We start from the raw sequence: 24,636 nt of genomic DNA on the forward strand, positions 1-24,636 counted from the left end.
CTTTGTGCTGACAGCTCAGAGCCTGGAGCCTGCTTCACATTCTGTGTCTCCCTCTCTCTCTGCCCCTTCCCTGCTCATGCTCTGTCTCTCTCTGTCTCAAAAATAAATAAACATTTTTTAAAAAATTAAAAAAAAAAAGATTGACATGTTTTGGCTCTTGTAAAAAAAAAAGAAAAAAGTAGACATTATCCAAGAAGAGATGAATAATGTAAGCAAGTACAGGGAATGGAAACACTAAGAATCAAAAGGAAATGCTAGAAATATAAAACATAATATTCTAACAGAATGAAAAATACCTTTGATAGGTCTATCAGTAGACAGGACACAGCCAAGGAATGAATGAATGAATTTGAGCCACTGAATAGAAACTTCCCAAATTGAAATTTAAAAAGAAAAAGATGAAAACAAAAAGAAAAAAAATGACTAAGAACTATGGGATGGTTTCAAAAGATGTTAACATACACATAACTGGAATACCTGAAAGAGATAAAAGAGGAAACCGAACAGAAAAAATACTGGAAATAATTATTATTGAGAACTTTCCAAAATTAATGACAGACACCAAACCAAAGATCCAGGAAGTAAAGGGAACAAAGTAGAATAACAATCCAAAAAATGACAACTAGTGATATCATATTCAAACTGAGACACCAAAGCAAAGAGAAAATCTTGGAAGAAGATAGAGCAAAAAAGCACTTTACCTACAGGGGAACAAGGGTATGAATTACAAATGACTTCTTGTTAGAAACTATGCAAGCACTAAGAGAGTGGACATATTTAAGGTGTTGGGGAAAAAAATCACCAACCTAGAATTCTATGTCCAACAAAATTATCTATCAAAAGAGGAGAAATAAAGACTCTCAAACAAAATTGAGGGAATTCATCACAGCAGATCTGGCCTACCAGAAATGTTTAAACAAAGTTCCTCAGGGAGAATAAAAATTATATAGTTAGAAACTTGCATCTATATAAAGAGTATCAGAGAAAAAATAAGTGAAGCCAAAATTTTTACTTTTCTTATTCTTAAATGATTTAAAAGATAACTGTTCAATAACAGCAAATGTGGGGGCACCTGGGTGGCTCAGTTGGTTAAGTGTCCAACTCCAGCTCAGGTCATGATCTCGCAGTTTGTGACTTCAGGCCCCACATCGGCTCTGCGCTGACAGCTCAGAGCCTGGAGCCTGCTTCAGATTCTGTGTCTCCCTCTCTCTCTGCCCCTCCTCTGCTCATGCTCTATTTCTCTGTCAAAAATAAGTAAACATTTAAAAATTAAAAACAATATTAGCAAATGTGTATTGGATGAAGATAGCATATGGATAAGTGAAATGAGTGAGAACAACGTCATATTGGACAGGAGAGAGGAACTGGGAATACACTGCTAGAAAGTTACCTGCATTACATGTGAAACAGTATGTTATTAGAAGTTAAGTTAGTTTGGGGCGTCTGGGTGGCTCAGTGAGTTAAGCATCCCACTTCAGCTCAGGTCATGATCTCACAGTTTGTGAGTTCGAGGCCCACGTCAGGCTCTGTGCTGACAGCTCAGAGCCTAGAGCCTGCTTCAGATTCTGTGTTTCCCTCTCTCTCTCTGCCTGTGCCCTGTTCACACTCTGTATGTCTCTCTCTCAAAAATAAATAAACATTAAAAAAAAAAAAAGTTAAGCTACAAATGTATATTTCAAATCTGGGATAACCACTAAAATGTTTTTAAAAATTTGTAATTGATATGCAAAAATATGAGATAAAATGAATCATATAAAATCCCCAATTAAAATCACACAAGACAAAAAAAAATTTTTTTAAGATGGGAAAAAAATAACAAAGAAGTATGACAGACACCAGTTACAACACTGTAGACATTAATGCAGCTATATCAATCATTACTTTAAATGTGAATGGTCAAGGGGCACCAATGGTCTAGGTGGCTCAGTCAGTTAAAAACACCTGACTCTTGATCTCAGCTTAAGTCTTGATCTCAGGGTTGTGAGTTCAAGCCCTGCAATGAGCTTCATTTAAAAAAAAAAAAAAATGTGAATGGTCTAAAAAACCAACTAAAAGACAGCATGTGGTGGTGGGGTGGGGGGAGATAAAAAGCAAGACTCAACTGGGGCACCTGGGTGGCTCAATTGGTTAAGCAGCCGACTTTGGCTCAGGTCATGGTCTCACAGTTCCTGAGTTCAAGCCTCACATCAGGCTCTGTGCTGACAGCTCAGAGCCTGGAGCCTGCTTTGGATTATGTATCTCCCTCTCTCCCTGCCTCTCTCCTTCTCACACTCTGTCTCTTTCTCTAAAATAAATAAATATTAAAAAAAAAAAAAAGGAAGACTCAACTATATGTTGCCTACCAAAAACCCACTTAAATATAAAGACTAAGAGTAAAGGTAAAGGCATACAGAGATATATCATGCAAACATGATTTCTTCTTTCAAAAGCAAGCTCTGCTCCTACCTCCAGCATATAACACAAATCAAAGACTTAGCTATAGGTTATAAATCTGTTAAAACTCTTGAAAGTATCAGATTTGGCAATGGATAATTAGAAATGTCCTCAAAGAATGAACAAATAGAGAAAAATACATAAACTGAACCTCATCAAAATTAAAAACAACTGTGCATCAAAGGATATTATCAAGAAAGTAAAAAAAAATAACCTATAAAATGAGAAAAAATATTTGCAAATCCTGTACCTGATAAGAGCTTACTATAAGTATATAATGAACTCATACAACTCAACAACAAAAAGTCAGCCCAATTAAAAATGTGCAAAGGACATAAACAGGCATTTCTCCAAAGGAGATATACAAATGGCCAACAAGCACATGAAAAGATATTCAACTTCATTGGTCATTAAGGCAATGCAAATCAAAACAATGAGGTACCACTCTGCACCCAGCAGATTGGCTATCAAAAAAATTTAATTGTTGGGAAGGATGCAGAGAAACAGTACACTTGTACATTGCTGATGGGAACGTAAAATGGTGAAGCCATGGTAAAAACAAAAACAAAAAAAACAGTTTTGGAGTTTCTCAAAAAGGTAAATAAAGAATTACCATATGACCCAACAATTCTACTCCTAGGTATATAGCCCCCTCCCAAAACAAACCCCTGAAAATAGGTACTCAAACATTTAAGGAAGAAATGAAAACAATTTCAAGAATAAAATCTTCAAGAAAACATATGAGGGAACACTTCTTAACTCATTCTATGACAGCATTAATCTAATACCAAACCCAGATAAAGACACTACTAGGAAGGAAAACTACAGAGCAGTAGCTGTCATGAACACAGATGCAAAAGCCCTGTATAAAATGTTAGCAAATTGAATGCAAAAATATATGAAAAGAATTATAAACCATGACCAACTGGAATTTATTCCAGATATGGAAGGCTGGTTCAAGATTCAACAATCGATTACTGTAACCCACATCAGTAAGCTAAATAAGAAAAATCATGTGAATCGACACAGAAAACACATTTGACAAGATCCAACACCTACTCACCATAAAAACTCTCAGCAAACCTGAATAAAGGGAAACTCTTAACATTTTTTTAAGAATCTGCAACCTCCCCCCCCCCCACTATACCTAAAATCATAATTAATGGTAAGAATTTAGAAGCTTTCATGCGAAGATTGGGAACACAGCAAGGATATTTCTCTCTACTCCTACTCAATACTGTAATGAAGTCCTAGCTAATACGACATGAAAAAAGGTATACAGAATGGGAAGAAAGCAATTAAACTGTGTGTGTGTGCACGCACAGGCGCACAGAAGACATGATTTTTTTCTATGTTAAAAACAAAAAAATCCCAAAGAATCAATTAAAAAAATCTCCTGGTACTAACAAGCAAGTATAGCAAAGTTGTAAGACAGAATGTTAACATACAAAAGTTAACTGCTTTCTCATATACCAGTAATAACTGGAATCTGAAATTTGAAAAAAAAAACTTTACAGTAGCACCAAAAAAAAAAAAAAAAAAAAAAAACCACTCAAGTATAAATCAAATAATATGTATTAGATCTACTGGAAAACTACAAACCACCGATGAAAGAAATAAAAGAAGATATAAATAAATGGAGAGATAGTCCAAGTTCATGGATTGGAAGATAACATTAAAAGACATCAATTCTTTACCCAAGGGATACAGCAGTACTGATGCATAGGGGCACTTGTACCCCAATGTTTATAACAGCACTCTTAACAATAGCCACATTGTGGAAAGAGCCTAAATGTCCATCAACTGATGAATGGATAAAGAAATTGTGGTTTATACACACAATGGAGTACTACGTGGCAATGAGAAAGAATGAAATATGGCCCTTTGTAGCAATGTGAATGGAACTGGGGAGTGTGATGCTAAGTGAAATAAGCCATACAGAGAAAGACAGATACCATATGTGTTCACTCTTATGTGGATCCTGAGAAACTTAACAGAAACCCATGGGGAAGAGGAAGGAAAAAAAAAAAAGAGGTTAGAGTGGGAGAGAGCCAAAGCATAAGAGCATAAGCATAAGCAAAGCATAAGAGACTCTTAAAAACTGAGAACAAACTGAGGGCTGATGGGGGGTGGGAGGGAGGGGAGGGTGGGTGATGGGTATTGAAGAGGGCATCTTTTGGGATGAGCACTGGGTGTTGTATGGAAACCAATTTAACAATAAATTTCATATATTAAAAAAAAGTTAAAAAATAAAATAAAATATAGTTTAAAACTGAAAAAACAAAACAAAACAAAAACAACAACAAAAAAAGACATCTATTCTTTTTAACTTCTTCTGTAGATTCAATGCAACCCAATCAAAATCACCAAAATCTATAATTGTAGATATCAACAACCTGAATCTAAAATGTGTATGTAGGAGCACCTGGGTGGCTCAGTCAGCTGAGCGTCTGACTCTTGATTTTGGCTCGGCTCATGATCTCACAGTTCATGAATTCAAGCCCCACATCCGACAGTACAGAGCTTGCTTGGGATTCTTTCTTTCTCTCTCCCTCTCTCTCTCTGCCTCTCCCGTGACTGCTCTTTCTCTCTCTCTCTCTCAAAATAAATAAGCTTAAAAATATAAATAAATAAATAAATAAATAAATAAATAAATAAAAATGTATGTGTGAAGGCAAATGCCCCAGAATAGCCAACATAACAGTGAAGAAAAACAGGGCTGGGAGATTCCCCACTATCCAATTTCAAGACAATATAAAGCTACAGTACTCAAGACAGAGTAGTATCAACCAAAGAATAGACACATAAATCAATGGAACCGAAAACAGAACCTAGAATTTGGCCCACACAAGTATACTCAACTTTATATATGAAAATAGATATTTTTCCTATAACTAATTGAAGCAAACTAGTTTTCAAAAGGCCTCACTTCAAATCTTCAGGATAATTCTGACTAAGCTCAATATCCATTTATTAACATCTTAAAATGACAAATTATACCTTATGTTTATACTTGTTAAAGTATTTCTATAATTAGAAGCACTGAGACATGAATTGGAGCAATTTAATAACTATGTAGAAGGTGGCAACTGATAGAATTGATAGAACACTTTCTCATGACTACCAGAAAGTATTTCTTTCCCCCAAATGTTAGCAGTAGTCAAGAAAATAGTTAAAGAACATGTTTTCTGAACTTGTTCTTCAAGTCTCAGCTTTAAGGTTACTTTGAGGAGGTCTTGCTTGACCCCAAGGACAGGTTAAACCCCTTGCAGCATAATTACACACAATGCTATACCTCCTTCCTTTTGTAAACCACATTGTACTTATAATTACTTATAGACTGTCCACTCCAGAAGGTTAAAGATCTTTTATTTATTCACTTAGCCCATATACAACATCTGGCACGAAACAGATGCTCAATAACTTATGTTGAATTCAACTGCACAGAATATGTGCTCCTTGGAGAAATGGCTGATTCCAGGACTCAGGTTGGGATACACTAATCACACTGCTATAGACAGTTTGTATGTCTAAATGTTTGTGCCACCCCACCAAATTTATATTTTAAACATAATCCCCAATGGGACAGTATGTGGATGTGGTGCCTTGGTCATGAGTGCAGAGCCCTCATGAATGAGTTTAGTGACCTTACAAAAGAGACCCCAGAAAGCTTGATTCCCCCTTCTGCCATGTGAGGACACAGTGAAAAGATAGCCATCTATACCTAGGAATAAGGTCCTCACCACTGAGGACACTGAATCTGTGGGTGCGCTGATCTTAGACTTCCCAGCCTCCAAAACTGTGAGAAATAAATTTCTGTTATGTATAAGATACCTAGTCTATAGTATTTTGTTACAGCAGCCTGAGCAGACTAAAACAGGGATATAGTGAAAACTAAGCTCCCTTCCCACTTTTGACCCTCAGCTACTTAGCACCTTTCCCTAATTATAAAATTATTTATTCCCTAAATAAGTCATATCTCTGTAAACTTGTATCCTTCAAGATTTAAAATATACATATAAGTAGAAATTTACCAAAAGGAACAAATATAACTTAGGTCAAATTTTGCATACTGTGATCACTGTCAGACGGATATACAAGAGACAAGTAGGCTGTTCTCTCAAATGTGGAGCTGATCTCTCACCATCTCTACTTTTGTTCATCAAGCAAATATTTGGAGCTGTTCTCTCACCATCTCTACTTTTGTTCATCAAGCAAATATTTGATAAGCACCTTACTCTTGCTAAGGGAGTTCAACACTATGCTGATCCAGTGAATGATAAAGAAAAACATGATCCTTGCTCTCAAGAAGCTTAGATTTTTGTTGAGGAGACAAGGTAGAAAAATATTCTCCTGGGATAAGCTTTTCTCTACTGTCTTCCCTGATTTACGGACTTCTGTCCAAAACTGAACTCTGTGGTTCCTTCTCCTCCACTATTACTACTTCATCAAACTTGTTCTTTTCCTTAATTCTCTCAATTTCAGTTCATGGTACCACACTGAGGGGAATGATGGGTTTGACTGGAGGTGAGGTTAAACAGAAACCTAAGAATTAGTTCTGCACTCTTATTCCACATCCACTAGATTAGCAAATTCTGAACACATATCCTAAATATTTCTAAAATTCACCTTATCCTATCTCCATATTTCCAAGCTTAGTTAAGACTAGCATCATCTCTCACCTGGACCACTAACTGGCCTCCAAACCCACGTCCCTTCCCTTCAATTCTTGCTCCAAACCACTATTCTAAAAGCTCCCATCCTTAGCAGGCATGACACACAATCTGCCCTCTATCTACCCCTACAATTTTATATCTGACACTGCCATCACTCCCCCTGCATCCCACTCAGATTTCACAGTATTTCATCTTCTGACCACTCTTCAGTTTTTTCTGGTTCCTCCAACCTATGTTCCACACTTCCACACCTTGTATATGCAGTTTACTTTGCTTGGGATTCCCCCTTTCGTAATTCTATACCAAATCATCCACATGACTGTATCTTGTGACAAGACCCAGATATCCTCCCTGACCGGGTCTTCTTCCTCACTTGAACTGTTAATCACTTCCTCCACTGTGACATCACAAATCTTGCATATACTTATTTCACTGCCCTTATTTACACTAAAATATAAGTGTTCACATGCCAGTCTGCCCTAGGAACATTGGTATTCTTTGATGTTGTCATCCAGTGTCTTATTTTTGAAAACCATATATCCAACCCAATGAACACTAAAATATCTCAATAAATGTTTATTGTATGAACTAAAAGTAAATGAAGCTTTCTCTTTTCCTCCATCTCCCCATCTCATTTTTTTCTCTTTTCTGATAGCAGCCCACAACCATGAGACATGACTCAGTAGACTAAGTTAGGATGTAAGTTAGTCATATGATTTAGGAATTCTGCTGCCATGATTATAACTACTCTACCCAGAGGCTAAATCGGCAAAATCCCTAACAAAGGCAGCATAATTTTCCAGCAGAACCTCAAGTCCAAGAGAAGAATCTCCTTCCAGCACAATTACATGACCTCTTGATTCCCATCACAATGCAATCACAAGTTTCTAAATAAATTATAAGCCTCCTTCATCCTTAGCAGGCCCAATCTGCTCTCCACTCGGCCACTTTAAGATAGAACAAGTTTCCCCACTAAAACGTCTCCATTAAAGCCTCCGAGATGCCTGAGGGTGACGACTTTAGTCTGTAAGGTTCCTTAAATAGCTAAAATGTTTCCTGGGAGTAACCCCCGAAACACCGTTCATCTTAGGACTATTTGACTTTAAACCTTGATCTTATTCCAACCATTATTTATTTATCATTATTCATTTGTACTCAACACATATTTAGCACACACTCTGTGCTTCATACTATACCAGAGTTGTGTGAACACCACCCATAACATATCTTACTTGCCTGACTTGTGACCATGGCCTAAATGACAATCATGATGGTGTGACACAGGTGCACCTGGCCCCTGCTTATCCTGTGCTGGGACCAGGACCCACATGCCCTCATCTTCCAGCCCCCAGTGGAAGACATACTATAAATCTATCCTAACTCAAGAGTTGCCCAGCTGAGACTATGGCATTTGTCAATTCTCTCCTTCTTTCTCTCTTCTTCTCTCTCTGCCAACATCATCTTTAGCTTTAATTACCTTTAGTTCTTTTATAAAGCTGACCATTTTTCTTTTTCTCCCTCTTAAAAAATGCCAAACTAAAACTAAAATGCCTGATACTAAATGTTTTCTTAATCATATGTAACTCCCAATACTTTATCTATGTGTCAGTAGCTCCACAGAGGAAAAAAAAAAGTAGTTCTCATTCCTGCTTCATTGGCACTTTTTGGAATTACAAACTCAGTGCAAAAGAACTGTGGCAGGTGACAAAACACTTTCCTTGGTCATAAGTCACAAGTTATACAGAGAACTTGGTAGAAGCTGAACCTAAAGCAAACAGAAACATTGTCTGACAAATTAGAAGATACAATCAGAACTGAAATGTTAGCTTGAAGTACTTTGAAGAAAAACTTGAAGAAAATCTTGAGCAGGGTGTCTCTTGCACCAGTTAAAGTAAATAATCTAATACTAAAAATCCTACCAACTAGTCAAGAACCAATTCACAATATAGCCAATATACCAGGAGATGTGTTGAAAACATGATAGTAAAGGGCCAAACCACTTCTGATCACCCCAGCCTAAAAGTGATGACTCCAACGTCTTACTTCCTAAAATGTGTGTATAGTACCCAATCCAGACTTGTTTTTGTTTTTAAAAAAAAAAAAAAATTTTTTTTAATGTTTATTTCTGAGACAGAGAGACAGAGCAAGAGTGGGGAAGGGGCAGAGAGAGAGGGAGACACAGAATCTGAAGCAGGCTCCAGGCTCTGAGCTGTCAGCACAGAGCCCGATGTGGGGCCCGAACTCACAAACTGCGAGATCACGACCTGAGCTGATGTCGGTCGCTCAACCAACCGAGCCACCCAGGCACCCCCCAGACTTGTTTTTGAAATGCTTATCTTACTTGCTAGATGATACATTCCTTGGCTGTTTATTTCATCTTTCTTTTTAATTAAAAAAAATTTTGTCTTAAGTTTATTTTTGAGAGACAGAGACAGAGCATGAGCAGGGGAGAGATAGAGAGGGAGACACAGAATCCGAAGCAGGCTCCAGGCTCAGAGCTGTCAGCACAGAGCCCGACGTGGAGCTCGAACTCATGAACTGTGAGATCATGACCTGAGCCAAAGTCAGACGCTTAACTGACTGAGCCACCCAGGCACCCCTCTTTAGTTCATCTTTATGATACTCCACTGGTTTAAAAACCAATCTCACGCATTATCTCTAAAATTTTCTGGCGTGAATTTACTTTCCTAGGTAGGTTACCCTACTCGAAAGAGTACATTGACATCATGTTCTTAGCAATTATATTTATCATTTAAAAATACTGTGTTAAACAAGTAACACATATACAAGAGATCAGTTTAAATAGTATGAAACTATTTTCCCAGAATCTTATCTTATGAATGGCAAAGCTGAGGTCAAACACTGAAAGAAATAATCTTTCTCTAACAACAAAAATATACTTCTACAATGACAAGCATCTTTGAATACATACATGCCACCAAACATGCATGTTTACAATGCTCTACAGCTTACACATACAGAAGTGTGTAATGTCACACACTCTTACCTCATTTAAGCACCACAATTTTTATTTTACAGAGTTGAGTAAGTTGCCTAAAGAAACTAATATTTATAAAGTATTGTTCTAGGATGTATGATTAACAAATACAACCAACATAAACACGGACATTATGTCCCAGCAACTTCATGTTGTAGGACACTGGTTCTAAAAACATGACTGTAGGGGCCCCTGGGTGGCTCAGTCACTGAGCGGCTCTTGGTTTCGGCTCAGGTCATGAACTTACGGTTCGTGAGTTCAAGCTCTGAGACGAGTTCTCTGCTGACAGTTCAGAACCTGGAGTCTGCTTCAGATTCTGTGTCTCCCTCTCTCTCTGCCTCTCCCCCACTCACACTTTGTCCCTCTCTCTCTCAAAAATAAACAAAAAAAATTTTTTTTAAACTTGCCCACAAAAGCTGAACAGGTGAGATCATTTATTAAAGGATTTCAGGGTTTGTTTGCTTCCATTATGGATAAATCTGTACTGGATACTGTAAAGCAATGCTTCTCAAACCTGAATATTCACACAAATCCCTGATTAACCTGTTAGAATTCAAATTAGGATTAAATAGGTCTTGGGTAGGGCTCCCGATTTCTAAAAACCTCCCAAGTGATGCTGACACTGGTCTGCACTTAAGTGTCAAGGTTGTAGAATATAAAAGGAACTAACCCAGGGGTGTCTGGGTGGCTTAGTCGGGTAAGTGACCAACTCTCGATGTCGGTTCAGGTCATGATCTCATGGTTCATGGGATGAAGCCCAAGTCCAGCTCTGTGCTGAAAGCACTGAGCCTGCTTGGGATTCTCTCTCTCCCTTTCTCTCTGCCTCTTCCCTACTTGAGCTTACTCTCTCTCAAAATAAATAAACTAAAAAAAAAAAAAAAACCCATATATTTAAAAAAAAAAAAAAAAGAATTAACCCTAACTAGCACTACTAGCCAAAACTTTACAGCCTTTCATCTTCCATGACTCTGAAGTCAAACTATTATCATTCCCAGTTAATAGACAAGACTAAGGCACAGAGAAATGAACTTTCCCTAGATCACAATGCTTGGTCTGTGGAAAACCAGGGTTCAAATTTAGGAAGACGGACTCTGCAGGACCCTCTTAACCGCTACACATTATCCCGACATTATCTCCGTTAACAGGTAGACCCAGAATTCTAAGCCAGGTCCAGAGTACCTGGTACCATTCGCACGAGTCGGGTGCCTACTACAATTCATATGTCTGCTGTCAACATAACGCTGTAGGGCAGGGAAGGAGTAAACAGAGCCTCCCACTCAACGCAGCGGGACAGGTGGAAGGGGCGGCAGGTCCCTCCTCTTCCCGCAGCTGTGGCTGGGCTCCCGGAGGACCACTCTGCGGGTAACGGCAGGGCGGCCGATGGCCGGAGGCGGGCATTAGAGGCGGGGCGTCGGCAGGGAAAGGTTCCGGGCTGGATGTACCAACGCGGGCAGGGGAAGGGGTTTCCAGGGTCCAGGACCGCCTTGCTACCTCCGAGCCCTGTACCGAGGCTGAGAAATTCTTTATCTAGTCCCAGGCTGCCTTGTGGAGTGTTGAGGTAGCAGGGCTCTTTTTAGCCACGGCCGCCTCCTTAGAGACTCTTCCTCTGGCACCTCGGTCGAGTGGAAGGCCCCGGAAATGGGGGCCGAGTGGCACCTGGCCAGTGCTGCGAGGGAGAGGGGCTAGTCGCTTACCAACTCCACTACGCCCCACGCAAATCCCCCGACTCTTCTGCCGCCGCCGTAGCCCTTACCAGCTCTTTGGGCGGCTTCTCCTGGGTTTTCCCAAACAGCCCCATGGCGAATTGAACTCGTCTTGCCCCTTCTGGCTTTCCGTTCCCCGCGCCCAGGCAGGTCACGGAGAGCCGCCTGGGCGGGGCGGGCGTGAGGAAAGGAGCCCAGACTCCCAGAGAAGGCAGCGGCCGCGAGAAAGGTGATGCGCATGCGTCCGGCTCATGCGCAGAATTGGGCCAGGCGCAGTTTCGTCAGAGAGATTGTTGCAATTGCGCCCCTTCTGGGAGGGGATTTGTAGATGGTAGTGACGAGTTAGGCGTGTTTTTGTGGGGTGTGGAAGTGATTCCTTTGGAAGATACGAACTTACTAACTACATGTGGTGATTACAGCTGCTTCTGATAACTTCTCTTAAACCTGTATGTTGTGGCACCGGAAGTCTGTCTCCACCCAGACGAGGTACATTTACAACCACTTTTCCCACGGCATCACCCATGAGTCCCCTAAGCGCGTAACTTGCGGCAAGCCAGAAACGATTCCTTCTTTCTCCCGCTAGACTTGTTCCTCCTTCCCCTCTGTTGTCGCCACCATCACCTAGTCACTCTAACCTGGGCATCACCTTCTCTACCCCCTTTACCAAGTACCAGTAATGGTAACTTTTCCATGTTTTTGAACTCCAGCCCTCTCCTTTCCGCCCAAAGTGTCACAGCGTTTGTTCGGGCCATTGTTATTTCCAATGTGGATGATTTCTACCTGGCACTTGTGTGTCCGTCGTCTTATACTCCACATGGACCATGACCTTAATCAGATTCCCAAAGGTATCTGTGACTAAAATAGAGGCATTTTAGCCCAGCAATCTGATTGAACCTACACAGTGAGCTGATGGTTGTTGTCATTACCTCACGTCGTGGTGGAGAGCCATTCATTTAGTGCCACAACCTCATATTCCCATCTCTGGTGGTAAATGGTACAACCACTTTGAAAACGTTTTGATAATTTCTTAAAATGCTAAACATACGCCTATCTTACGCAATTCCACTGCTAGAGGGTTACCCAAGAGTAGAAAAAGCAAATGTCTTTACAAAGACTTGTAAATGGGTGTTCATAGCACCTTTATTTGTAATAGCCAAGAACTGGAAATAATCCAAATGTCCATCAAAAGATGAATGGATAAATCAGTTGCGATAGATCCATATAATGGAATGCTGCTCAGCAATAAAAATGAACAAACTATTGATACATGCAACAATGTGAATCTCAAAATAATTATGCTGAAAGAAGACAGGAAAAAAAAGTAAATACTACATGATTACATTTCTATAGCATTCCAAAAAAGGTGAACTAATCTGTAGTGACAGAAAGTGGCTCAGCGGTTGCTAGGGGACAGGGGTTGTTAGGAAAGAGGCAGGAAGGAGGGATTAGAGACACATAAGGAAGCTCTTGGAGGTGATGGATATTCTCTTGATTGTGGGGATGGTTTCACAGATGTATATAATGTGAAAACAAATGGGTACTTTAAATATGTGCAGTTTATGTCAATCATACTTAAATAAAGTTCTTTTAAAATAGCAGTACAAATTCAGTGTAGAAACTAAAATCCCATTCTTACTTCCTCAGGGGAAAAGGTTTCAAAGAACCTTATAATTAAATTACTATAATTATAGATAGTATGAATTCTTTGAGATCTTCTCCTTTGGACAATATGCTTTCACATATTTTTACTTAGTTGGGATCATATTATACATATTGTTTTCCGATCTCCTTTTTAAAATTTTTTATATAAATTGTCATTGATGTTAATATTTATAGCTGAGGACTGAGTGTTATACATAAGAGATGAATCACTGGTATGTACTCCTAATTCACTATTGCATTATATGCTAACTAACTTAGAGGTAAATTAAATAATTAACTAATTTTAAAAAAAGAAAAAATTTTAAATCATTAAAAAAAAAAAAAAGAATGGTTTACCTGATGGTAGACATTAGCAAGTGGTGGTCCCAATGTATTAAAATGTATTATATTAAATTGGTTGATTTTCATGATAATTAACTAAATTAATAATAAATTCATAATAAATAAATATTAAAATAATAATTTTATTTTAAGTTACAGATGTCTTAATAGTTAAAATATATTTTGAAAATGAAATTCAGATCAAACATTTATTCCACCCCTGAAGCACAGGGAAGTTTTAAAACCATTCCACCAGACTCATAAAATCGAAGGCAGAAAATACCTTTTACTCATCTCTGTCTCTTCAATACCAAACACAATAGTTTGATGAATGAACATTGTTAATTGAAAGTATGGAAAAATTGATTTCTAAGCCCTAAAGTAATCTTATTAAAAATTCATCTGTGTTGATAAAAAAAAATTATAGTTGAAGGATAATTTGGTGGGAATGGACTAAAATTTATTTAACCATTTTCCTATTGTATGAGATTAAGTGGTTTCTAATTTTTCCTTATTAAGTAATAAACATAGATACAGCTTAAATTGTAAAAATACTACCATTGCTCTCTACACAGGTTGCACGGTTTTCAACTACCAACAGTGTATGAGAGCATCCTATTCCCTAAATCCTTGCTAACAATGAGTATTATCAATATTTTGCAATTTTGCCAATCTCATGGTATAAAATATCGTTCCTAATTTTCATTTGTATGATTACTAGTCTAGATGATCATCTTTTTGGTTTTTTATTGGATATTTGAATTTCTTCTGTAAATTACTTCTTGTATCCTTTGCCCATTTTCCGTTGAATTGTTTTCCTCTTTTCCTTCCCTCCTTGTTTCAATGTGAGGGAAACCTTTGAAAATGAGAAATCTATGTTTTCAAAGTTTCCTTCACCATATCCCTCCTCCTCTTTTTTTCATTTTTTTTTTCTTTTTGAATGAACCATAAGGCAGAAATTTTTCACATAAGAGGACACTGAACTTCCAATTATTCAACAATATTTATCAAATACCTACTATGGGTCAGGGATTCTGTAGGCTCTAGGGAAACTATAGTGAACAAAAAAGAACTTCATACAATCTGGTGAGAAGGACAGGTATTAAACAATGGTGATCCATAAAATTAAGTGAATTACTACAAATGTGCAAAATTCTGGCCATAAGAAGAATATGGTGATCATTGAATCTTCCCTGAACAGGTTATACTTAAGTGAGCCTTGCAGGGTGAACCAGCAGAAATATGAGGAGAACCCAGTACAAAAGAAACAGCATGTGCCTAAGAGCCTTCCCAGTTTCTGGGTGTAGGCTTGGGACCACAGACACTTCAGTTCCTAAAGCTGCACTTACCGGAAAATTGGTTATCAAGGGCAGAGAGGCCAAAGGGAGCATGGAGAAAGGTTCGATTGGGCATGTGGCATCCAACTAAAAGAGCCCATAGCTACAGACAGAGCCCTATAAACACGTTGATGCAGTTGTTCCTCAGTAACTAAAAGGGCACTGTGCATCTTCCACGCATGTTCCAGGCTCCAACGTCAGAGCAACATATACTCTATTTATGTCCTGATATTGCCGTGGCACTGGACAAAACTGTGGCTGTAGGTTGTCCTTCATACATGGACCTCAGGAATTACGCACCAGATCCTCCCACCTGCTAAGAATCACATCTGAGGGGGTGGGAAGAACTAAGTGAGCAGACATTCTAGCTCTTCACTCCTGCCAAACACAGCAAGTGTTTAACAGGATCACACTCCCTTGCCATATGTTCACAAAGACGTTTATTCACACACAACTTCAAAGGTTTTGTGTGAATTCTCCTGATCCCTGAAAAATATTATAAATAGATGCATATCCTTGACTTGAAAGATACTGCAATGCCTGATGCTTTAAATATTTCCCTTGAATTTGAAATGAAAAATAGAAAGGACTGTTTTTCCTTCATTCTCCAGTTTGTCCTTGCTCATTTCTGTAATGTTTCCCATCTTAGGGAGCATTGTGGCTCAGAACTGTTCCCCATTCACCGGGTAGATTGTTAAATGAAATGCCCTGGGCAAGAAAATCACAACCCAATTCCTAGCAGGAATTTTTGCCTAATAAAACCAAGATACACCTTTTTTTATACAGCAGATGGATTCTGAAAATATTAGATATAAACTGGCTTTTGGAAAACTGAATTCCCTCCCATGACTTATATAATAATTTTGGGATGGATTTATCTGAATTTCTGATGAATCTTCATCTCAGGGGCTCCTAGCCACAGCCTATGACTTGAAAGAAGGTAAAGGAAAACCTTGAGTCATCTTTCCATTTCCAGCATTCCTCTGCCAACCTTACGAAAACCCTGTACCAGTTCCCTAGGGCTGCTATAACAAAGTACAACAAACCAGGTGGTTTAAAACAACAGAAATGTATTCTCCCACTGTTCTGGTGTTTCGAAATCCAAAATCAAAGTGTCAGCAGGACTATGCTTCCTCTGAGACTCTGGGTAGAATCCTTCCTTTCCTTTTCCTAGGTTCTACTGAGAGCTGTTGATCATGGGCATTCCTAGGCTTGCAACTGCATTACTCCAATCTCTGCCTCTGTCATTAAATGGTGTTTATTAGTCAGCTTGTCTTGTGGTGCTATAACAAAATGCCATAAGTTGGGTGGCTTAAACAACAGAAATTTATTTTCTCACAGTTCTGGAGGCTGGAAATCTTAGATAAGTGCCAGCATGGTCAGGTGCTAGAGAGAGCCCTCTCCCTGGTTTGGACTTCTTGTATCCTCACATGGTAGGCAGAGCAAGCTCTAGTGTCTCTTCTTTTATTAGGGCACTAATCCCATCATGAGGTCCCCACCCTCATAATCTCACCTAAACCTAATGATCTCCCAAAGGCTCCCTCTCCAAATACCAACACATTGGGGGCAGGGCTTCAACATATGCATTTTGGGGGTGACACACTTAAGTCAATAGCAATGTTCCCTTTTCTTGTAAGTACACCAGTTACATTAAGGGCCCACCCTAATCCACCACCACACTGTCCTAACTAATTATATCTATAATGATCCTATTTCCAAATAAGATCACATTCTGAGGTACTAGGGGTTAGGACTTCAATATATCTTTTGAAAGGGTACAATTTAACCTACAACAATCCTCATTTATACACAAGCCCCCACCCCCACTTTTGAGAAGAAAGAAGGTGATAGAGGGTGGAAGGAGACTGGTTAGGTGAATCCTTTCAAAATAAACAAACTTCTGTCTTCTATGAGTGGCCCCAAAGTAGGGACAGTTTCCACTTGGGAAAGGTAAGTAAATATCTGAGGCCTGACTTGAACTTGGAGGATGTACTCTCCCTGCGGAATCACAGTAACCACTGCAGCCACTGCATATTGCCATCTAAAGCACCATTTCCACCATTAAAACTCCTGTCGTGGGAGATTCACATGCCTTTTCTTATTTCCTCACAGCACAGCAGAGACAAAGCCTGAACTTAAAGAAAAATCCAGCTGGAATATTTAAGCAATACTTTACTAAAATTGCCAAAAATTGTATCAGAATATCAGAATTGGAAAAATAGCATGTGACTCACACATTCAACATGATGTTAGACTGGATATTCTGGAAAAACTCACTACAAACACATAGAAAGTCTTGATAAAATATAACCAGAATTACTTTATGTGCATGGTTGATCTCAAAAAAAGAGAAATTAGTAATTTCCTCCAATAACAGAAACTTAGGACCTTGTTTGTGTGTTAAAAAAAAAAACAAAACAGGGGTGCCTGGTGGCTCAGTCGGTTAAGTGTCTGACTTCAGCTTAGGTTATGACCTCATGGTTCATGGTTTGAACCCCACATTGGGTTCTGTGCTGACTGCTCAGAGCCTGGAGCCTGCTTCAGATTCTGTGTCTCCCTCTCTCTCCCTGCCCCTCCCCCATTTGTTCTTTCTCTCGCTCTCTCTCTCTTTTTTAAAAATAAACAAACATTAAAAAAAAAAAACCAGGAGTGCTTGGGTGGCTCAGTCGGCTAAGCATCCAACTTCAGCTCAGCTCATGATCTCACAGTTCGTGAGTTCCAGCCCCACAATAGGAGAGCTCAAGCCCCACATCGAGTGAGCACGAGCCCTGCTTCAGGTGAACGCTGCTTCACTCTCTCTCCTTCTCTGCCCTCGTGGGATTCTCTCTCTCTCCCTCTCTATCTCTGCCCCTCACTCACTTGCGCCCTCTCTCTCAAAAAAATAAATAAATAAAAATTTAAAAATGAAAAACAATATAGCTTATAGATGGCAAAGTGCATAGGTCTTAAGTGTATGATCTGATGAATTTTTACATATGTATATATATGAAACTATGTATATCAATATTTAAAACATTTCCAATATCTTAGAAGGCTCTATCATGCCTGTTTCCAGTCAATACCCACCAAAGAGAATCATTATTCTGACTTGTATCTCCATAGATTAGTTTTATCTCTTCTTGAACATCACATAAATGAAATCAAATTGTAGGCTCGGTTTTAATAATTGAGCAGAGGACCAGGAGGCAAGGCTTTTAAAGGCTGGGGAAAATGCGGACGCAAAATTAAGACCTCCTGAAGATGAGAGCCTTGAAGACTTCACCCTCAATGAAATTACAGGATAGTGGGGGAAAAAATCTATCTGCTAGTGAAGGGGGCTAAGAAGAAATGTTTGTTTCAGGCCAAATGCCTGGTGAAAAAATAAAAGTAGAAGGCTTCCTTAAGGAGCTGTAATTACAAGGCTGCCTTCCTGTGGGTTTAAATTTATACTACTTCCATAGTGTTGCAAATCCCAAGCCTGGATATTAATTTAAACAGTTCCTAATTTAAACTGTTGATAACTTCATGGTGACCTGAAGGGAGAAAAAACCAACCTGTGAACTTGTAATTATATACCCTGTTAAATTATCCTTCCAAAATTAGGGCAAAATAAAAACATCTTCAGGAGGAAAAATAACAACAGATCAAAAAAATCCACCAACCAATAGATGAACACTAAACAAAATTCTAAAGAATGTGCTTTACAAATAACAATGATCTCAAAAAGAAGGCGTTAGATACAAGAAGAAATGATCACAAATAATTTAGTGAACATGTGTTAATCTGAAAAGAGTTGACTCAATAAACAATAATAATATTGATTTTGGGGAAATTAAAAGAGTAAAACTAAAACATCCCATAATTGTAATATGAAAAACTGGGTAGTGGGGCATGTAGGTGGCTCAGATGTGTTAAGCATCTGACTCTTGATTTTGGTTCAGGTTAAGATCTTGGAGGTTCATGAGAATGAGTCCCTCATTGGGCTCTGCGCTGACAGTGTGGAAACTGCTTGGGATTCTCTCTCTCTCTCTCTCTCTCTCTCTCTCTCTCTCTCTCTCTCTGTCTTTCTCTCTGCCCCTCCCCTGCTTGCACTCTCTTTCTCTCTCTCTCAAAGTAAATAAATAAACAAACAAAAAAAAGAAAGATAAAATGGGTGGGGTGGTTAAGTCATTGGATTTGAAATGATCTCAGAGGATTCAAACATCTTCCCTTATTTCCCCACAGCAGTGAGGTACTGAAAACAAGATATACTTTATCTAATATTCTTTGGAAAGGAGTAAAGATATTGAATAATTTTAGATATTAAATAAGCTTGTTAGAATTTTAAGGATAATCACTAAAATAAAAGAGATACTTCCAAAATATTAGAGGGAAAATGGAATTAAGAATATTAATCTAAATAAGGTAGAAAAGGAGAAAGAAAAGTCAGGAAAAGTAGAAGGCACAAAATACAATGATAGAAATAAAGATATATCAGTATTAATAATGAAATGGACTAAACTCACCAGTGAAAAGAGATTCCCAACTAGGTTTTTAAACATTTAGTTTGAGGCCATTTAAAAGGAACACACTACAACATAGGGTACCAAAAAATTGGAAGAAAGACCTGGACAAACATATTTACCAGGCAATACAAAGCTGTTACAGCTATATTATTATCAGACAAAATAGATTTTACAGCAAAATAACTTTTTATGAATGATGAAGTTTATAATGTACAAATTTCAATCTATCAGGAGGCTAATCATATAGTCTCAAAAAAAAAAAAAAAGGAAAAACTGACAGAATTTCAAGGAGAAATCCATAAACCCACCATCATAGAGGGAAATTTTAACTTTTCTTTTAGTAATTGGTAGATCAAGAAAACAAACATTTGGCAAAGACAAAGAAGACACAAAAATAAGACTCATTTAATCTAATTGTCACAACAAACAGAATAAGTTATCACATATCAAATGCTTACCAAAATTGACTATGTACTAGAATATAAAACAAGTGAAGAAATCATTTTGATTTACATCCCATTATATGACCACATATCAATTGAGTTAAAAAGCAATGACAAAAAAATTAAAATTAAAAAAATTTTGAAATATAAAAACACATTTCCAAATAACTCATAAGTCAAAGAATAAATCTTAATGGGAATTAAAATTTAAAAAATTAAAAAATTAAAATTAAAAAAATTTTGAAATATAAAAACACATTTCCAAATAACTCATAAGTCAAAGAATAAATCTTAATGGGAACAGGGGAGTCACAAGGCAACCGTCCCCCACCCAACTGGGGTGGTATCAGAGGAGACCTAGTAGAGACTTAGGACTTTCAACATCACCCAGTGATACTGTGACTACGCCCAACATAAGGTCAGTGGAGAACTGGATCTCTCACCTCTACCTAGCATTAAAGGGGAACTCCTCTCAGGGTGCCTGCATGGCTCAGATGGAAAAGCATGCAACTTTTGATCTTGGGGGTCATGAGTTTGAGTCCACCTGTGGTGTAGAAATTACCTAAATAAATAAAAACTAAAAAAAATAAAATAAATATAATAAATATATTTATTATATATATTTTTAACATTTATTTTTTGAGACAGAGAGAGACAGGGCATGAGCTGGGGAGGGGCAGAGAGAAGAGACACAATTCAAAGCAGATCAAAGCAAATAAAAAAATAAAAATAAAATAAAATAAAAATAAAAACAAAAATAAAAAAATAAATAAAATAAAAATAAAAACAAAAAAAAATCAAAAATTTGGGGGGTGGTCTCCCCTCATATCTCACTGAAGGCCAAGTAGGGAACTTGGACTTCTACCTTCACCTGTAATTAATTAGGGGGCACCTCCACTTTCCTACCAAAGCAGTGTCAGGAAAAAAACAGCAGAAACAGGTTTAAATAAGATGCATAATCTCAGAACATAAACTGAAATGTCCAGATTTCAAATAAATGAAAATCACTCATCATACCAAGAACCAGGAAGATCTCAAACTGAATGAAAAAATATAACCATTATATGTCTTACTAGGGTAAACAGTGTCTCCCAAAAGTTCATGTCCACTGGAACCTGTGAATGTTACCTTATTTGAAAATAGAGTCATTGCACATAAATTAAGGTGAGATCATACAGGATTAAGGTGGGCCCTAAATCCAATGAAATTGTCGTCCATGTAAGAAGAGGGAAATTTGAAAGAAACACATAGTAGAGAGAACCATGTAGAGACAGAGGCAGAGATTGGAGTGGGTATCTAAAAGCCAAGAAACACCAAATATTAACCTATCAAAAGATAAAAGAGCAAGGAAGGATTATTCCCTAGAGCCTTCAGAGAAAGTATGGCTCTGCCAAAACCTTGATTTCAGCTTAATTTCTAGCCTCAAGAACTGTGAGAGAATAAATGTCTGTTAGTTTAAGCCACCTAGTTTGTGGTCATTTGTTGTGGCAGTTCCACTAAACTTAATATAGATGCCAAGAATGAGATGACAAATATTAAAATCATCTAATAAAGATTTTTTAATTCCATGATTTTTAAAATTCAATAAGGAATTTAAAACATGATTGAAACAAATGAAAAAAAACTCATTAAAAAAAGGAACATACAAAGAAGAACAAAAGGGAAATTTTAGAGTTAAAAAACACAACAACCAAAATAAAGAGCTCATTGGATAGGCTCAACAGTACAATGGAGAAGACAGAAGAAAGAATCAGTGAAATGGAAAATAGAATAATAAGACAGTACCCAACCTGAATGACAGAGAATAGACTGAAAAAGAATGAACAGAATCTCAGAGACCTGTGGGACTATAACAAAAGATGTAGCATTTGTGTCATCAGAGTCATGGAAGGAGAAGAAAAATAGGGCAGGACTGAAAAAGTATTTAAATAATGGCCAGGGGCACCTGGGTGGCTCAGTTGGTTAAGCCTCTGACTTTGGCTCAGGTCATAATCTCACAGTGTGTGAGTTGGAGCCCCGCATTGGACTCTGTGCTGACAGCTCAGAGCCTGGAGCCTGCTTTGAATTGTGTCTCTTCTCTCTGCCCCTCCCCAGCTCATGCCCTGTCTCTCTCTGTCTCAAAAAATAAATGTTAAAAAAAAAATAAATAACGGCCAAAGAAAAGAAATACTGACTGAAAACTTCTCCAAATTGGCAAGAGACATAAACCTGCAGATTCAACAGACTGAGAAAACCCAAAGAAGAAATAGCCAAAGAAATACAAAAAAATCTTGAAAGCAGCCAGAGAAAAATGACATCTTATCTATATGGGGAAAACAATTCAAACAGCAGTGGATCTCTTATCAAAACCATGGGACATAGAAGGAAGTAGCACAATATTTTTAGTGCTAGAAGAAAAGAACTGTCAACCCAGAATCTTATATCTCAAGATAATGTTCTTCAGGAATGAAAGGGAAACAAAGACATTTTCAGTTGAAGGAAAACTGAAGGAATGTGTCCTCAGAAGACTACCTTAAATGAAAAGATAGTTTCTAAATAGAAATTTCTCTAAACAGAAAGGAAACCACAAAAAGAAGGAATCTAGGACCACCAGGAAGCAAAAAAAGAACAGACGAGGCAAAAGTATGGATTAAATATAATGGGCTTTTGCTCTCCTTTGGGGTTTCCTAAACTGTGTTCAATGGATGAAACAAAAATTATAACACTAGCTAATGTGGTTCTAAATGTACGAAGAGGAAATACTTAAGATAATTATATTATAAATGGAGGAAGAAAATGAGATCTAAAGAGAGGTAGGGTTTCTATACTTCACTTGAACCAGTAGACTGTGATAAGTTATGTATATATAATATAACACCTAGAGCAACCACTAAAAATTTACAAAGAAGTATAATAAAAAATGGCATAGATATTAACCATCAGGGAAATGAAAATCAAAACCACGAGATACCACTTCACACACGCTAGGATGGCAATAATAAAAGAGACAGTAAGTGTTACTGAGAATACAAAGAAATTGGAACTCTCACACACTGACAGTGGGAATGTAAAATAATGCAGTACCTTTGGAGAGCAGTTTGGCAGTTCCTAAAGAAGTTAAATACAATACCATATGATCCAGCAATTCCACTCTAGATATATACAAACCAAAATGAAAATATATGTCCACATAGGAACTTGTACACAGATATTCATAACAACACTATTCATAATAGTCAAAAAGTAGAATTAACCCAAATGTCCATCAACTGATGAATGGATACATAAAATGTATTATCCATGTAATCGAATAGTATTTGGTCATTAAAAGGAATGAGGGGAGCCTGAGTGGCTCAGTCAGTTGAGCATCTGACACTTGGTTTCAGCTAAGGTCATGATCCCAGGGTTGTAGGATCAAGCCCTGTGTCAGGCTCCATGCTGAGTGTGGAGCCTGCTTAAGAGTCTCTCTCCCTCTCCCTCTCCCTCTGCCTGTCTTGACCATCATGCATGCTTTTTCTCTTTCTCTAAAATAAAAAATTAAAAAATGAATAAAATATTGATTCATGCTACAATGTGGATGAAAAATTGAAAACACAATGCCAAGTAAAAGAAGCCAAATTCAAAGGACACATGATTTTGTATAGAATAAGCAAATCCATGGTGAGAGAACATAAACTAGTGGTTTCCAGGAGATGGGAAAAATGCAGAATGGAATGTGATTGCTAATAGGTATGGGCTTTCTTTTTGGGGTGATGAAAATGTTCTGGAATTAAATAGTGGTGATGTTTGCACAACTTTGTGAATATACTAAAATTCATTGAATTGTACATATGGAGATGAAAATATAGTCAATAATATTGTAATAATGTATGGTGACAAACGGTAACTACAGTTATTGTGGTGAGCATTAAGTAATGTATAGAATTGTTAAATCACTGTGTAGTACCCCTGGAACTAATATAATAAATTTCAACTATACTTCAATTATAAAATATTTTTAAATGAATGAATCCTATAGTATATGAATTATATTTCAATAAAGCAGTTTTAAAAACACTACAGATAAATCAAAATGGAATTCCAAAAAATGTTTGAGTAATTCACAAGAACAGAGGAAAAGAAGACAGAGAAAGGAAACAGAAAATAAAACATACAGTCAGACTTAATTTGAACATATCAATAATTATATTTAATGTAAATGGTCTAGGGGCGCTTGGGTAGTTCAGTGGGTTAAGTATCTGATTTCAGCTCAAGTCATGATCTCGCAGTTCATGGGTTTGAGCCCCACATTGGTCTCTCTGCTGTTAGCACCAAGCCCACTTTGGATTCTTTGTCCCCTCTCTCTCTGCCTCTCCCTCACTCACATTCTCTCTCTCAAAAATAAACAAACATTTAAAAAAATGTAAATGGTCTAAATACAACTTAAAGAGATTGATAGAAAGGGTTAAAAATATAACACCACTATATGTCATGTGCAATAAACTCACCTCAAATATAATGATATAGGCAGGATGAAAGTAAAAGGATGGGAAAAGTTACATCATGCAAAAAATCAAAGGCAAGCAGAAGTGGTTATATTATCAGATAATTTACACTTAAG

The 24,636-nt window shown here is 37.7% G+C and overlaps 1 protein-coding gene across 2 annotated transcripts in view; it reads right to left on the reverse strand.

Annotated features, from left to right (window-relative positions):
• LOC106978136 (E3 ubiquitin-protein ligase RNF103) overlaps positions 1 to 24,636 on the reverse strand; it is a 108,365-nt gene that overhangs the window by 43,860 nt on the left and 39,869 nt on the right. The window contains exon 1 of one of the 2 annotated variants that reach the window (XM_015075778.3): positions 11,861 to 12,040. The exons of the other annotated variant lie outside the window; for it this stretch is intronic. Within the exon in view, the coding sequence (XP_014931264.1) occupies positions 11,861 to 11,905 (45 nt within the window). The 5' untranslated portion in view covers positions 11,906 to 12,040. Of the gene's footprint in view, positions 1 to 11,860; positions 12,041 to 24,636 lie in introns of those variants that run through there. 2 annotated transcript variants of the gene reach the window in all.

This window comes from Acinonyx jubatus, chromosome A3 (assembly GCF_027475565.1).
Source record: "Acinonyx jubatus isolate Ajub_Pintada_27869175 chromosome A3, VMU_Ajub_asm_v1.0, whole genome shotgun sequence".
Lineage (NCBI taxonomy): Eukaryota > Metazoa > Chordata > Mammalia > Carnivora > Felidae > Acinonyx > Acinonyx jubatus.